We start from the raw sequence: 17,133 nt of genomic DNA on the forward strand, positions 1-17,133 counted from the left end.
TACCAATCTCTTTTTTAATTGTTAGCACAAATACATGCTTAATACACACTGTATATTGTAGTGATACAGGAGTTTAACACACTTGCTATGCTATTTAAAAATATGGGAACTTAAAAACTCATCAAATTGTAGCAAGTCCTGCAAAATTAGAAGTGACTTTCTGTGACACATCAGAGATACAAAGCAGTGAAGTGACCTGTGTACTGTACAGTCTTGTTGGATAATAACTCATTTGAAGATTTGGTGGGCCGAACCTGCCCATTTAACACATGCTGTGCTTACTGAGTAAATCCATCAAAACATATTCTGCACACAGGCTTCGTAAGGTCAGATGTGAATTTCCAAACAAGAAAAGGAAAATACCAACGTGTGTTGAAATTAAAACTTGAGGATAAAGTGTGATTAACGCTGAGATGAGTGCTGGCTGGAGGTCTCCCGCGATGCCTGCTGGTCCTCCTCAGATCTCCTGCAGCAGGTTTGCAGGAAAGAAGCCGAGCTTCCTTCCTGTGCTGACCTTCAGGTAGCCGTTTACCTCCTCACCCTTCTTCACCACGATCTGAGGACACACACAACAAGCACACTTAGATTTGTTAATCATCTTATGCAATAGGCTGTGTTTTCCTTGATGCTTGACTGGACACAAGTGTGTTTTTGGTCCATGTTACATGGTGGCTTATCAACAACAAATCTACTGACAGAAATAATCTGCAATTCAACAATGGAGAGTGTGCAGTGGCAGAATTATAGATAAGACAAGAAGAACAAGTCTCAATAGTGAGCAAGAATAGAAATGTGCATGTAAAACATGTTTGAGGCCTGTAGGGAGGACTGCATGTGAGCAAAACGTAGAGCAAATTATATAATGTCTCCATTCTAACACATTATATCTGACCATGATGTGTCGTTCCCGCCTTCTGAGTAGGTTCAAGAGTGTTTAGTTGGATCCCATAGTTTGACTAAACCAGGATTTAGCACATTTAGCGTTAAATCCTGATGCGCAGATTTAATTCAATTTTCAATTCAATTCAATTCAATTTTATTTGTATAGCGCCAAATCACAACAGAAGTTGTCTCAGGACACTTTCCATATAGAGCTGGTACAGACCAAGCTCTTAGTATTTGTTAAAACAAATACTGTAGTCGACAGCAATGTGTGCCACTATATAGTTTTCAGAGCAAAAGTTAGTTTTCAGGTTGATTTATAGCAAGGGTTAAATTTAAACAGCTGTGAGGTGTAACGTCAGTGACTGCACGTAAATCAAGGATACTACGACATTTATCTCTTCACGTCAACATGACATATACTTGTGTGTGTGTGTGTGTCTATACTTGTCATGTTAAAACACATAATGTATTTACATGAACAGCTAATCAATGTTTCGTTCATTAAACTGGAGGGCACAGTGTGTTGTTGTTGTTACCTTCCTCTTCCGGATCAACACACAACAGATGGATAACCTCAATTCTCTGGTTTATGTAAGTCAGTGGATTAATTTAGGCTTTAATTAAGCAAACAATCTATGGAGAATTAATCTGATAACTTGTCAGACAGTGCTTCAGGCTGTAATGTGTGTGTGTGTGTGTGTGTGTGTGTGTGTGTGTGTGTGTGTGTGTGTGTGTGTGTTAACCTGGTCTTTCTTCAGAGTGATTTGGCCCATCTCTCTGTTGCCAACGAAGGAGCGTGTCACCTTGTAGACCCTCTCTCCTGCTCGTACTCGGATGATGTAGTTGGCAGGTATGAAGCCTGTCCTCTCCCTGATCTTCCCCTGGTGGAGCAAAAGCTTGAACCGTGAGGTGCTGCAACCCCAGTTTCTCATTTAGATTACTCAAACGTTAATATAATGTCCTGTGTGGCTCTGAAAGCTGAGCAGCAATGCAATATTACAGAAAACATACCTCTCTCACAACAATTTAAACAAGCTTTCAGACACATGAGCGTCAAGGTCCGATGACTACACAGTCTATCTGTTGGGTCTGATTTATTCAGAATGTGATTACAGTGAATAATTTGGGAGAATTATAACAATTTTACAGGCCACAATGTTTGTACAGGTTGAAGATTTCAAGCACAAACCAGTGACAGCACAACAAGTGCAACGTCCATGCAGTCAGGTGCAGGAAGGGTTTGTGTTGTCTGACAGTCGTATCACACAGCCTACATGAAATGATGTTCGAGTAAAGATAAAGCCTGTTTACCCTTTTGTGCAGAGGCTGCAAATGATTCATTTATGTTCCTGGATTTTTAAAAAGTAACACTTTGAACCAGAGGCTCAACACTGAAGGAGGAGCTCTTCGACTCATGGTTTACATTGTTCTTTATTTGTTGTCCTTTGACTGTCGATTGACTACAGCTGCATAAACATTGCAACACAACGCTCTGAAGTAACTGACTTGGAAGTCACAGGAGTTGGACCTTCCCTGCAGCACATGAACACATCATAATTGGTGTGGCTCAAAAAATGACGATCATCAACAACTAATGGCAAAAAGGCCCAGACCAAAAATGAATCAACTTAACTGATCCTCAACCTTTTTGGATATTTGTGAAATTTTAGAACTTTTGGAGAGCAGAAATGAAAAGATCACCTTGACATCAGTGTGAGTAACAAATGTGGGACTTACCCTCCACCATTCTTCATTGGAGTCATCTATCACTGTGATACGGTCGCCAGCACTTGGGAACAAACAGGATGTTTGTCAAGGCGGATTTTAATATTTAAATACTATATAAAGACACAAACAAGTATGTTTTTGTGTGAGTGAGACAGCCAAGAAGAAAGACAGCATGAAAAACAAGCAGAGAGACACACTGAGAGAGATTAGTTGAGGTGATGGAGGGGGGCTTACTGAACATCCAGGTCATCTTTCTCTATGGCTTTGAAGCGGTACAGAGCCAGATAGTAGTGGGACTGACTGAACACGCCGATCTTCCCCGGCTGAGGTTTTCTGCTCTGATAATCACAAACATACGATTGTCCTTATCACCACTGTTATTTTAACTGATGTCATCAATATGATCGTCATCTCTGACCTTGTCATCAGCAGGAGCCTTGTCTCCTCTTTTGTCTCCTTCTGTGTTTGCTAGGACACATGACACAATAAATATGAGACAAGGAGAAATTATTCACCTTTGCATTATTACTGTAGAGAATATTTGATGGTATTCCTGCTGCTCTGCACATCCAAAAAACTTCTGCAGGTGCTGGTTGAAAATAGTCAGACTAAAGATCTGCATAGTGTAATCATGGCTCCAAGGAAATTCAATTTAACAGAGCATCATATCGACGTAAAAGGGACCTTCGTCAGCCATTTGTCAAACATTGAAGAGAGAAAGCGAGCGTGGAGACAGTGGGAGGTGACATATAGTGAAGGTCCCGAGCTGGACTCAAACCTGGAACATGCAGTTAAACAACAGGACATTGAGTCTCGACCCTTCTCAATGCTGTCAGCTACTCATGAACGCCCTTACCTCCGTCACCTCCTTCATCCTCCTGTTTGGGTTGGGACTCATCATCCTCCATCATCATCATCATCTGAACGATTTAGGATAAACAACAATAATATAGAACTCACTGTTAACACTAAGGATCAAATCAAACAAAGAAATACATTTAAAGATGAAAGTGGAAAAAAATGAAATATAATGCACTGTGACAATATATAAAGTAAACATTTAAAATAAAATTATTTACAAGAATTTCATATGAACCAACCTGATAACTTAAATCTACCTAAAATTAGAGTTTGGGTTACCATACATGAAAGTCTAGACCCTGGTTCATAGGGGGTGAAACAGTTATATTCAACAGGGGTTTTGAAACATGAAATGATTTCATTGTGTGTGCTGGATAACGTCTTTTTTATTCACTCACATTCTTCTTGTCCTCTGACCCTTTTTTACGCTCCTTGTTGGCCATGATCACACCGATACGCAGCGTCTCAAACACAGGGTCAGTGCGGTTTGACTGTGCTGCCAATCAAACATCGGCAATCGACAAACAGAGAAGACATGGATGCAGAACTTGAAACGTTCCAATAGGAAGTACTTAAATCTGATCAATTGTGGCCAAAATGTACACAAATAAAGATGATAAAATCAACAGTATATGTGGCAAATATGCTTCTTTCATGACAAGGTTACAAACTGGCCTGGAAACAATTATGCACATTGATGCAAATTTACAAAACGAATTGTCCAGGATTAAGACGATGAATAGTTAACTTGGCTTTAAGGTGGAATTTCTCTTTATGCAGAAAAATGTACATTTGTTGGACTCACAAAAGGGCAGCAGCTGTGAAACTGTGGCATTCTGCTGGCTGCTGTAGAGAGGAGAACTGTAGGCTCTTCTGAATCCTGGAGGCTAAAAAGAGGACATGAGATGAGCTTGAGCAATAAATATATTGGAAAAAAAATCTCTGCGGTGCATTTTTGAATTGAAACCAGATGAACTTTGTAACATGAAGCTCACAATTTTGCCGAAACACCTCTGGAACTCAACATAGGACTGACACTGGTGGTGGATGCTGGTTTTGCAGTTCTTACATCTCAATGCAAACTTATTGTTTACTGAAGAGAAAAGAAAAAAAGAAAAGAAAAATTACATCTGGAAAACTCATTGTAAAGATCACAATGCACTGAAGTCCACTTGTTTGGAAAAAAGATGGACGCACAAACGATCATGCGTGCGCAGACGTCGCAAAACTTTGGTTTCTTGCAGTAGTGGTCCTTGAACTTGTGAGGTCTGTCGTTGACTGGTTTGACTGGTTCTGCAGGAGGTGGGTCATCTTTCTCTTCTTCCTCGATCTCCTCGTCATAGACGAAATACACCTGGAGAAAGGTGAGGAAGGCAAAACGCATGATGCTGCACCAAATTCAGAATGAGCTTATATTTACAAAAATCAATGAAGCTGATGAGGTCAAACATTAAATATATTATTCATTACTATTATTTATTTATTATTGAACTGAGTGAAGTTGAATTATTTAATCCAAACCATCCCAGTATCCTGCGCCACCTACAGCCTGACACGTTTCTATGAGAACGATTCTATTAATACTGAACCACCCTGCGGTCTGAGTCACATGGAGTCTGTCACACAAACCGTCTCACATCAGCCAGAGCCATGAACAACGACATCGGACACACACGTGTGTCAAAACTACCGTATCTTTTCTTTTACACTTTTATTTTGCTAATTGAGTTGTAATTCTGCATGATACTGGGAGTTTGTTGTGCATGCACGCACGTTGTGCATACCCTTACCCGAAACTTGACCTTAATCTTCACCCCAAAATTTAGTGATTTACCTTATGGACACTTGCATTTTGTCCCCAGAAGGAAGGCAAGCCCCCACAATGTGACCGTGTAAACAGATCTATATCCCCACAGCATGAGAAACACACACACACACACACACACACACACACACACACACACACACACACACACAAACCACAGGTGGGATAGACTGAAAGGGGCTTAAATCTCAAAATAGCCTTCAACAGAGATCTACAGAATTCCCAGCTGAATGTATCAAAGCTTGACATTGCTACTCCTAAATATACTGCGGTCTAGTTAAACAGAGCCAAAAGGATGTCACTCACACACACACACACACACACACACACACACACACACACAGTCAGAGGGACGTCTGACAGACCGAACTGGCTCCGACTCTCCATCACTGGCAGGATTAGAGGTGTCCTGTGGTCGCCAGGCTGTGGATTTACACTACAATAACTGATAATACCAGGGACGGTTCACACATTACATCGCCATCATTCTGCAACTCTATTTAGCTGTCAGGATTCCTAAACAAACCGACCACAATGCAACAGCACATTCGCCAGCTTAGGCTTGATTTATTCAAACCCGTCACAGCAGTCTTTCACAGATCAAGACAGCAGAAAAACAGGGGATGTGATATCTGTCCATACATTCAGGACCAAGGCTGAATGAATACAGATCAATATAATAAGAATCAGTTCAACCATACTGCAGAAAAGCATAATATTCATGCAGTGGTGTGAAACTGGTCAAATAGTTTTGGTTTTATTGTGCTGGGTTCACATTCATCAAAGTGCTAAAAGAGAAATTTTGGGCTGAAAGTATTCGAGAGAACACATTGTCATTTTTCAGTGAAAGTACTTTTAACTGAAGGAGTATTTCTCACGTGTTCTGGGGATTATCAGCACCCCCTGATCACAGTCACTAATTCCTGGTGCATCTGACACTTTGTTCAGAGTTACTTGGCTCTGATTAATCAGCTTTCTGGACAGGTGCCTGTAAACAGCTGCTTGATGTGTGTGAGGCGTGGTTAGATGTGGATATCAGATGTCTCACCGTGTTGTCCTCCTCTTTCACCACATTATCAGGGAGAGGTGGGTTGTCATGAATATCCACAGAGTCCTTGTCATCCAACCTGTCATCATTGGGGAGCAAATGTCACATCAAGTTGCAAATGTTGGAATGGAGAAAACACCCTGTGACTGAGACTTCTCATCGCCGCGGTGGTCTTACTGTAGGAGTGTCTGCCTCTGACACCACAAACTGTGTTTTTTCAGGGTTTTAATTTTGCTTTCTGTAATTCTGACATATGATAGTAAAAGATTACCTTTATTTGGATTTTTTCATATACATTGCACTTTGTTGCCAACTGTGCATTTTCATTCTTCATAATCTCTGATATTAAGATTCCACAAGCCTTTGAGTGAAATCAACCTCACACACAGGCAACCTGGCCTAAAAAGTACAAAGACACTTACAACCACTTGTAATTTGTGCACGAGTAGAAAACATGCTTATTCCTGTCTGCAGTTTCAACTTACGAGTCATAATGAGCCATAGGTTATCTGGTCACTTGAGGTTTAGTTCCTCCAGATATTTGAAGTCTGGTCCAGTAGATGGCACTGTAGACACAAACCACATGAGCATCGCTGCTATTGCTGCAAAGGGATTCACAAAAAATGGCCTCTGAAATTCCTGCAGGTATCTAATAACAAAGCACCTCCTGTCATCTTATCTTACAATTAATGTAACATCAGATCAAAGATGAAAATATTTAGAGTAATTCATGTCGATTCACAGGTGGTCTCAATGTGTTTGGTCTCACTTTTGTGCAGTCATTTTAAAGACCCAGAAACAACTAATGTCTGGTCTGGGCAGGCAACTTGATCTCAGCTAAGTTAAAACAGGACTCACTTGTAACTAAATGCATCTACAGAGGGTTTGGAGGGTTCCCCCCTCTCATGTTGTTCTATATGCTAGAACATGAACAAGAAAACACTCAGTGATCCAACATTTATCAAGCACCCAGCAAGTATTAGTAAGAGATTAAAGTAGATTATCGTTCTGGTTATTCATTCAAAAAACTGACCGTTACACTTGAATTCCACTTCTTGTCAAAGTGAGGTGGTTCTTATCCCCTGCGTGCCATCAGGAAGGGTCCCTGCAGCCAAACGTCTTTGGACTTTTTCTAGCCTTCTCTACCAGCACAGTTGTTCAGTCCTTTATGTTCCCAGCTTTCCAAATGAGCTTCCAACAGGTGGGATATTGGGATGAGTAATGCCAGCAGGCTGATCCGGCCCAGCCCTGGGTGTGTATATTTGGGTATGTGTGTCTATGTGGGTGTGTGTACGTTCATGTGACTGTTTGGGACAGCTGAGCACTTAAAAAGCTGAGAAGCTTAGTGGTTAAAAAAAACAAAAACAGTGCTGTTCTTCAGGTTCCTCACTCAGGTTATGATAATACATTATTCAATGATTATTACTACATTTATTTCAATTTAAGCCTGCATGAGTGCTTTGCAAACATCACTGGTTTGATCTCAGGTGGGGGCTGCATTGCTGTTGCCATGTTTTCTGTCTGAAAACAGGGTGAAATCACACAGCCTAGGACAAGGCTGTCAAACTCATTTTCACTCGGGGCCACATCAGCATTATGGTGCCCTCAAACTGTATAACTGTAACTACTCCTTAACATATTGTTGAATAACTGTCTCTGCATTTGGTTATATTTGTTCAAGTGTACAAATATTGTAAACAAATTAAATATATGTCAAGATATTTGTAAGCAGATTGTTGTGTTATTATAACATAAATCCCTTTAGTTTATCAGGTGAAGAAACCAACATTGCTTCATCAATCAAAGATCAAATGCTTCAAGTGAACCAAAGACAAACATTATAAAACACAAGTTATTACATTAAAAACTTGTTGTCACAGTTGAGAGGGGCAGAACTAAGGGGCAATAAATAACTGTCAGCTGCTGAGAACGTGTGACAGATGTGGCATTTTACAAAAACATACATTGTATCCTCAGTATATCATCCAGGTCCAGAGGCTTTCCACACACAGCCTCTTGGTGGATCATGCAATGTGGCCATTTTCATGAACCGCTAATGAAAAAGTCTGGTGAGTGCGGGTCTATTCGGCCAGCTGTGTTGCCATATTTCCTACCAGTTCCCTAACTCAGTGTCTGTATCTGGTCTGGGCTCACCTGCTCACACACCTTTTACACGCACCGCTCCAGAAAATTCACCCTCTAGGGTTGCCACCCGTCCCGTAAAATACGGAATCGTCCTTTAACTGACAAATAAATGTAGCGTCCCGTATTGAACCAATAATGTACCTCCACCACGTCCTCAAAAGCGAAAACGCTTGCAAAAGTACAGACGTGAGTGGGAAGAGGCACATCCTTAGCTGGACAGCATCAGTGGAGATGATTACTATTAGACTATTGTGGTTTGATTGATTGTTTAGGATGTTGAGTTTTTAAAGTCGAGAAAACGTAGAAACGTTTTTTTTTTTAAATATATATACATTTCCTAGATTAAAAATGTTTGTAGAGCTTTCTGTGTAATCTATGTCAAAATGTTTATATTTTTGAGGAATACAGTGTTTAGTGATCATTACATAAATTCTTTTATTAGTGTGGTTTAACTGTTTGGATGACCTCATCTGACCTATCTCATTAACTAGGTTAATTGATTGTGCAATAACTAAACTGTATGCATATGGCACTTTGTTATATATCTTCCTCATCGTATGTTAAATAGGGAAGCATGTAATTACGGCTTTATGTAGCCTAATTAACAGCACTTCATATGCAACAATGTTGCACAATAAAGAATGTGTTCACTGGTAATAAAGCATTTCAAGCTTTAAGTATGACTAATTGCTTTCTTGATCACCCCTTTACTAAAAACAGTGGCACAAAATAAAACATGCCACTGTTGCCCACCCCACGGGAGGCGGGCCGCGGTGGTCATGGCCCCGCGAGGAGCTGTGGTGGGGGTCCCTTACTTTCATTTCTGAAAGGTGGCAACCCCAGCACGCTCTGAAAAACACACTGAGGCTTGGGCGATTTCTTCGGCCACAGTAAAGCTAGTTTTCACCGCCGCATCATTTTTGGCTGTGGCTTTTGTAACGAAATTCTGCTGCCATTTGACAATTTGGTGTTTTTCTTCGAGTCTAAATGTGGCATATTTGGCTCCGTGTTTGTTATCAGAGCGCCGACGTAAATGGTGTTCTTTCATCACTGACACTGCCTCGCAACACAAGACATACCGGCTTTTCTTCGTGACGTACAAACATGTACTCGCTCGCTTTCCCATCTCTCATCAAATTGCCTTCCCTCTGCATCAATTTTTCCTTTCCTGGACATTTTTCTTCGACTTCTTGTCGATCCTTTCACCTCTATCGCTTGTTAGGAAACCGCTCAACAGTGCACACTAGCGGCAGGATGTCGTCATTTCGCGGGTCACAAAATTGACATGCATTGTGGGAGATGTAGGTTTTGGTCAGTGTACACTGTAAAGCAGCATAGATTTTTATTTTAAGACAATCATACGACCGGATTCAGCCCGCGGGCCTTTTAGGACATTTTAGCCAAATGTATATAAATAATAGGTAGTATAAAGTTAATAAATGAAATTGTAATTAGGCAAACATTTAACAATGGTTCATCACACTCAGGGCCAGAGTGGGACTCATTTTCAGCCCTGGAGTTTCATGCCTCAGACCGGCCCACTTTAGATCACGACCTATTATCTTTAAAATCATGTATACATTTTAAGTCTACAGCAGTGCACTGTTATGTAAAGCCTTGTAATTGAGTGTATTTTACTAAAATATTTCCAATTCAGTGCAAGTAAGGGTTCCTTCACAATGTAGACTTATATCAACATGAGTGCACAACCTCAACATTATTCTTTACAACACAAGCTTTTCAACAATATCTGAATCTATATTCTGTTCAATAAGTGATCGTTTGGGCATAGAAAGTGGTTTTATTGCAACTAATGCTTGCTTGTTGTTACAACAGCTCACCTGTTCCTTCCGTACTGACAGGTGTAATCCCCTCATCACTACTGGCTCTTGGCTCTGCTTCCCACACTAAATCACATTTTAAAAATGGTCATAATTATCAGTGCAAATCTCCCCTTTTTACAAAGCCTTCTGATCAATTCAGGTCAGTGTGATTAATGCAGTGCTGAATCATCTAGCATCTCAGGGCACTTTTCATATAGAGCAGGTCTACACTTTACTCTTCATTCTATTAATTGTAAAAATATTCACTCAACGAGCAATCCTACCTGCCCACTCTGGACTTGAGGGCTCATGGCTGGTGCTTGGTGCTGGATCTTGCTTCTGACTCTAAAGGGGCTACAAGCCAAGTTTCCCAGTTATGTGGCGTCGCATCATACTATAATTTAAATAACGTTATGTTATATGCCACAACGCTGCACAATTCATTGACATGATAATTAATTTAACTTGAACGGTGGTTTGCAGGCAAAGTTCAACATCTTGCCGTGCCCGTTTCATCGTCCTCATTTGTCGTTTCCAATCGCGAGCTCGTTTTACTGAAAAAGTTGCCAATTTTAGCACATTTGGCTGCTTCTGTTTCCAGAGCTTTCCTCTTTTTGCTTCTTGCCTTCTCCGCGCCACCCTTGCTCTTCGTATTTTCCATCTTTCAAACACCACTGACCGAGTGTAGCAGAATACACGATCAAACCAGTGACATGACTGAACACCGGCCAAAAGAAAAAAGTGAACGCCGGCCCTCACGGCCCAAACATCGGACCGGCCCAGCGGGAATTGTCCCGGTCGTCCCGATTAGCCACTCCGGGCCTGATCACACTATTACACGATGACAATAAATTACAGTTGAACCGATATAATATTTTTTGAAGTGTTTATTGACGGAACGTTGATTTTTCCTGTGAAGCACCGCTAACTGGACTGTGATAGACGCCCGCATTTTAGATGTTTTGTGACGTCATCACCTGACGTGTACGATTGCACGCGCGAATGCGTGACACATGCGTATGTGATCCAAGCATCATGTCAAAGCTGTTTTGTGACGTCATCGCGTGACGTGCACGATTGCACGCGCAAATGCGTGTCATGTGTCTAAGTGATCAAATCAAAGCCATCAAATCAAAGCCGTCAAATCAAAGCCATCGAATCAAAGCCGTCAAAGCTATGAATTCAATCGATCAAGTCATTACAGCCAGACAACTTATCAGCAGCAAACGAACTGACAGTACTGTAGTATAACTCAGATATATTCTTTTCGAAATGGAGAACAAAGAAGATTGCAAATATGATGAGGCGGCGCTTGATGAGATTTCCAGCTCATTTGTCACAAATATAAATAATCGGGCTGTTGCCGACACCACTAGGATGATGCGACGTATCTCCATGTGGAAGGCTGAGGAACACCCAAAGTTACAGGCTGATGACTCTCCAGCAGCCTATTCCACCCAAGAAAAAGTGGAGTGCTATTTGAATGTATTTTTTGGCCTCCGGCAACGGTTTGCAGAGCTCCCAGAAGGGACGCTCAATCCTGAAGAAACATCTCAAACTGCCTCAGTCAGCTCCAGTGAGGACATCAGGGGTGCTGAGAAAGCAGAGCCGGATACAGACATGGCTGCAACACCTGGACCCTCCCCTGTGCTGCTGGCAACAGAACATCAGGATGAGGCCGTCTCATCACCCAGCAGCAAAACACATTTGAAGATATCAGTAGCTCCATTTCCTGGGGAGATGTCCTCCACTGAGATGAGGACATCCTTGCGAGAGGACGACAAGGACATCTGTGAGACCATCTTGACTGTCAGTGCACAGAAGAGTTGTGTCTCTGACAGGACAGATACAAAATCTGTACACAGACATGACAGCAGGATGTATAAGAGCCTGGAGCCTGCATTGAAGCATACCAAATTGAAAACAAGAAAAAAGGTGGCTAAAGAACAGCGCATGAAGGCTACTGAGACATCATGCCTGAAAAATGTCCCCTTGGAACTACCACAGCAGGACGGGAAGAGGTCTACACTCACAGAGGACTCAACCCCAGGACTGTCAGAACAGGACAGACATCCTGAAGGTTGTCATGAGGACAATGAAATATTAGGCAAACTCACTGGCTCGAAAGCCATCTTGTACACCATCATCACCAGATTCTTTGATGGGCTTACCGAAGAGGAGGGAAGGGATATAAGCAGGTCTGTTTTTAATGCGGATGTGAAGAAGAAGCTGACTGACATGGGAGCAGAGGTGCTGGGGATTGTCGTAGAGACAATCATTGATACTTTGTCAAAGGACCTCAATAAATCTGCTCCCCCACACAGTGCCTCGACCAAGAGGTCCACTTCTTCTCCTGTATGTGGAACAGATGCACTTACCCAGATGGTGTACCCAGAGCTTATTAGGCAGATGCTTCGCCTCACTGAGGACAGCACAGACAGGAGTTTGAAAGGCTCCTTTGACATGGATCTCTGTGATGATGGTGCATGCTCAGCTGATAGCTTGACACCAAAAGTCACAGAGGCCATTGTGAGAACAGTCACTGATGAGGTCATCTCTATAATGTCAGAGATCATACAGGTTTCACTGAATGAACTATCCTCCTGTGAACATGCTGCTACCTGCTGCCAGTTCCAAAGTTGCAGAGCATGCAAGGGCGTGTTGGCAAGAATTATCAATGCCATGAAATGCGTCATCACAGATTCAGTTGTGGAGCCCCTTGAGACTGCAACTACACCAAAACAAGTCCACAAGAAGAAGTCACAGTTGAGGAGCCGCTTTTTTAACATGCAGAAAAATAAGGTCCATCCCAATGCACGAGAGCTGTCAACTGAACACAAACCCTCCTCAGCTCCTGAAGTCACAACCAGTAAATGCTCTGCACACTCCAGTGAGTTGAACTCCACTCCTGCTGAGTTACATGGAGAAGACAAGAATGAGAAGAGCAACAGAATAAAAGCTTCAACTCAGGATCAGGATACACAGACCAAAAGGCCCTCTCTCCTGAAGAGGATCAAGCAGTTCTGGGCCAATTTGAAGACCCAGTGACAAACTTAAATGACAATGGTTGAAGCATGAATAACCACCTCCCCCAACATGGTAACTTTTTTAATGAATTGATGCAATAAAGGGCTGCACGGTGGCGCAGCAGGTAGTGTGCGTGCCTCACAGCAAGGTTGCCAGTTCGATCCCCGGGCGGGGCCTTTCTGTGTGAAGCTTGCATGTTCTTCCCGTGCATGCGTGGGTTCTCTCCGGGTGCTCCGGCTTCCTCCCACAGACCGAAAACATGCTCATTAGGTTAATTGGTGACTCTAAATTGTCCTTAGGTGTGAGTGTGAGTGTGAATGGTTGTCTGTCTATATATGTTGCCCTGCAAACGACTGGCGACCGGTCCAGGGTGTACCCTGTCTCTTGCCCGTTGACAGCTGGGATAGGCTCCAGCTCCTCCGCAACCCTGAAAGGGATAGGCGGTACAGAAAATGGATGGATGGATGGATGGATGGATGATGCAACAAAAAAAAAGAGAGCAAAAACACCCCCCCCCCCCCAAAAAAAATCTAAATTTCTGATTATATGTCTGCATTGCTAATAAAATTTAAAATTTATGTATAAAATTTGATCACAAAAAATAATAATCAATAAATGAAATTGTTGGACCTGTTCCTGGTGCATGTTGGACTCGGGCTGCCCTTTGTCACCGGTTCTGTTCATCATTTTTATGGACAGAATTTCTAGGTGCAGCCAGGGGCCGGAGGGGGTTCGGTTCGGGAGCCGCCAGATTTCGTCTCTGCTTTTTGCGGATGGTGTTGTCTTGTTGGCTCCCTCGAGCCAGGACCTTCAGCATGCGCTGGGGCGGTTCGCAGCCGAGTGTGAAGCAGCTGGGATGAGAGTCAGGTTCTCGACCGGAAAAAGGTGGCTTGCTTCCTTCAGGTTGGGGGAGAGTTCCTGCCTCAAGTGGAGGAGTTTAAGTATCTTGGGATCCTGTTCACGAGTGAGGGAAGGATGGAGCGTGAGATTGACAGGCGGATCGGTGCAGTGGCTGCAGTAATGCGGTCGCTGTACCAATCCGTCATGGTGAAGAAGGAGCTGAGCCGAAAGGCGAAGCTCTCGATTTACCGGTCAATCTACGTTCTTACCCTCACCTACGCTCATGACCAAAAAAAAACGAGGTCCCAGATACAAGCGGCTGAAATGAGTTTCCTCCGCAGGGTGGCGGTGCGCTCCCTTAGAGATAGGGTGAGGAGCTCTGTCACCCGGGAGGAGCTCAGAATAGAGTCGCTGCTCCTCCACATCGAGAGGAGTCAGCTGAGGTGGCTCGGGCATCTCTATCGGATGCCCCCTGGACGCCTCCCTAGGGAGGTGTTCCAGGCATGTCCCACCGGGAGGAGGCCCCGGGGAAGACCCAGGACATGCTGGGGTGACTATGTCACTCGGCTGGCCTGGGAACACCTCGGGATCCCCCCGGAAGAGCTAGGGGAAGTGTCCAGGAAGAGGGAAGTCTGGGTGTCCCTGCTCAGACTGCTCCCCCCACGACCCGGCCCTGGATAAGTGGAAGAAAATGGATGGATGAAATTGGCTTGAATCTCCTTGGAAGGCCTGTTGAAAAATCAATCAAATCAACATCCTTCCTCTGATCCAATAAATAAATAAATAAATAAATAAACAAAAACAAAAAATACATTTGTACTGTTTCTCAGGTTGTATTATTTAGACAGAGTGGGCTGAGTGGGAGCTCCTATTTATAATCAGAAGGATTCTTTATGGGGAGCATGAATGTGCTCAGTATGTATTGACAGGTGATGAATTTAAGTGAAAATCTGAATAATTGATGATGTGAACCATATGCTGTGACCTTTGCAAAGGACATGCTCTAACCCAACTGAACACCTACTGGAGAATTTGGACTGAAATGTCAGACACCAAGTGAGGTTAAATCTTCAGCACGAATGTTCTTCCCTCCATTAGAATCCATGCCAAGCTGCACTGAACACTGAACTTTGACAATATGTGTTTTGCCATTTGGATATGCACACATTGGATGCTGAAAACACAGTGTAGATTTTGACTTTGTGTAGCTCAGTCAACTTTAGGAAAGTCCAACAATGAACCACATGACACAGATGTTTTGATAGATTTTTTTTCTCCACTTTTATATTTTTAAAAACAAACCAAAAAATAACAGATTAAATAAAATTTACAGTAGACATATGCAATCATTGTGCACTTTTACTACTTCTTCTGATACGTTCTGCACAGCTGTCAACGAAAAACGCAAACACAATGGGGTGTCAGGGTGGAGCGGGGGGATGTGGGACAGTTGTGGGAGAAAGGAGAGGATCAAAGAAATGAGGTAGAGGGCAGTAAGGAGGAAACAAATGTGGGGAAGAGTAGAACGGGATGAAGAGGGAAGGAGTAAAGGATAAAGGAAGGCCTAAACTTTTTCACTCAGGGGAAAAAAGAAAAATCACTTAATATATAGATTTCTTTTATTCCTTACATCACTTATATAAATATATTGAATCCCAAAAAACAAAAAAAGGAAAAAAGAAAACCTTGAGAAAAAAAGCGCAATACAGAAACCCACAACAGCAGTAAGGCAAACAGAAAGCAAGAGAGGAGAGAGCAGTGAGAAAGTACATGAGAGGGACAGAGCAGCAGAGAAATATAGGAGGCAGCATGAGACATGGTGGGGGGGGGGGCAGAGAGAGTGCGCAAATGTGCGTATGAAAATTTATAAATATGTGAGATTAAGAGACAACTGGGTGACGGAGAGTTGAGGAAGGAGAGAAAGCGTCGGCAGAAAAAGGAGGAAAAGGAGGAAGGGTTGGAGAGTGGAGGGAGGAGGAAGAGGAGGAAAAGGTTTGACTGAGGTCGACTGTCCAGTGTGTTTTTGTCATGTGCTATGTGACCCTGTTGCCTACGATTGTGTCTGATTGTGTGTTTGTGTCTCTTGGTGTGTTTTGTGTGTGTGTGTGTGTGTGTGTGTGTGTGTGTGTGTGTGTGTGTGTGTGTGTGTGGCATTGCATGTGTTTCTGTACGATGGCAGCACACATTCCACGGCAACAGTGAAACACATGCTCACGTGTCTTGTGTGCTCTTCTGCTGTATAAATACAAAACAAAAACAATGAATAAAAACAAACAAAATCAGGCTTTCAACCAAACTCCAGCCACCTCATGATTCACACCTTCTTCCCTTTTATACATTTGACACATTACTTAACTCAAGGTTTTTTTTTTGTTTTTTGTTTTTTTTTAATAGTACACTAAGAGCAGTCCCCCTCAGTCCTTCCTTTTCCACCACTCCACCAAGAGTCTTTCTGTCTCTTTGACTTTCTTTCTTTCCTCCCTGTCTCTTTTCTTTTCACTGAGAACTGGCTCTCTCCAACACGCGCAGGTCATAGTTCTTTTTGGCGGCCCTCAGTTTGAAGAGGCTGGCCCCGCTGTTGTTAAGTTTGAAGGAAGCACTCTGGGCAGCCATGGTGCTGGGAAACACTGCCACTACTGTGTAGAGATGAGCAGGGTCGCTGCCGTCGCACTTGGCACCCGCGATGGCCCCGGGGCCGGCCCCAGCGGCGGCTCCGTGGCCAGAAGGCCCTGCACCAGGACAGGGGCCACAGCCACCTGCTCCTCCTCGGCCTCCTTGGGGCTCCTTCAGCCACTGGATCTTGGCACCGCACATTGACAGCTGGTTGAAAAGCTTCTCAGCCTCTGGACGTGAAATCCCCTCTGGCAGGTCCGTTACCTCGAGTATTCGACTCACCACTGGTCAAAGAAATAAGTAGAATCGGAGAGACGCACGATATTAGGAGGTTTGAC

At 43.0% G+C, this 17,133-nt stretch overlaps 2 protein-coding genes across 8 annotated transcripts in view; both read right to left on the reverse strand.

Moving 5' to 3' along the window:
• Nucleotides 1-457: 457 nt before the first annotated feature.
• On the reverse strand, nt 458-6,888 carry LOC139329270 (SH3 and cysteine-rich domain-containing protein 3-like). Its single transcript, XM_070959474.1, has 12 exons — nt 6,833-6,888; nt 6,348-6,426; nt 4,672-4,828; nt 4,470-4,567; nt 4,280-4,361; nt 3,873-3,970; nt 3,470-3,533; nt 3,032-3,081; nt 2,848-2,951; nt 2,623-2,674; nt 1,629-1,766; nt 458-556 (listed from the first exon to the last, which is right to left on the reverse strand). Exons 1-12 carry the CDS (start codon nt 6,847-6,849, stop codon nt 458-460), a joined length of 1,038 nt encoding a protein of 345 aa, XP_070815575.1. The 5' UTR covers nt 6,850-6,888.
• Nucleotides 6,889-15,448: 8,560 nt separating this feature from the next.
• LOC139328547 (R3H domain-containing protein 2) overlaps nt 15,449-17,133 on the reverse strand; it is a 57,703-nt gene continuing 56,018 nt past the window's right edge. For all 7 annotated transcript variants that reach the window (XM_070958322.1, XM_070958319.1, XM_070958323.1 and 4 more), the window contains one exon: nt 15,449-17,079. In XM_070958322.1, coding sequence (XP_070814423.1) covers nt 16,679-17,079 — 401 coding nt within the window. In that variant the 3' untranslated portion in view covers nt 15,449-16,678. The remainder of the gene's footprint in view (nt 17,080-17,133) is intronic.

Source organism: Chaetodon trifascialis, chromosome 3 (assembly GCF_039877785.1).
Source record: "Chaetodon trifascialis isolate fChaTrf1 chromosome 3, fChaTrf1.hap1, whole genome shotgun sequence".
Classification (NCBI taxonomy): domain Eukaryota; kingdom Metazoa; phylum Chordata; class Actinopteri; order Chaetodontiformes; family Chaetodontidae; genus Chaetodon; species Chaetodon trifascialis.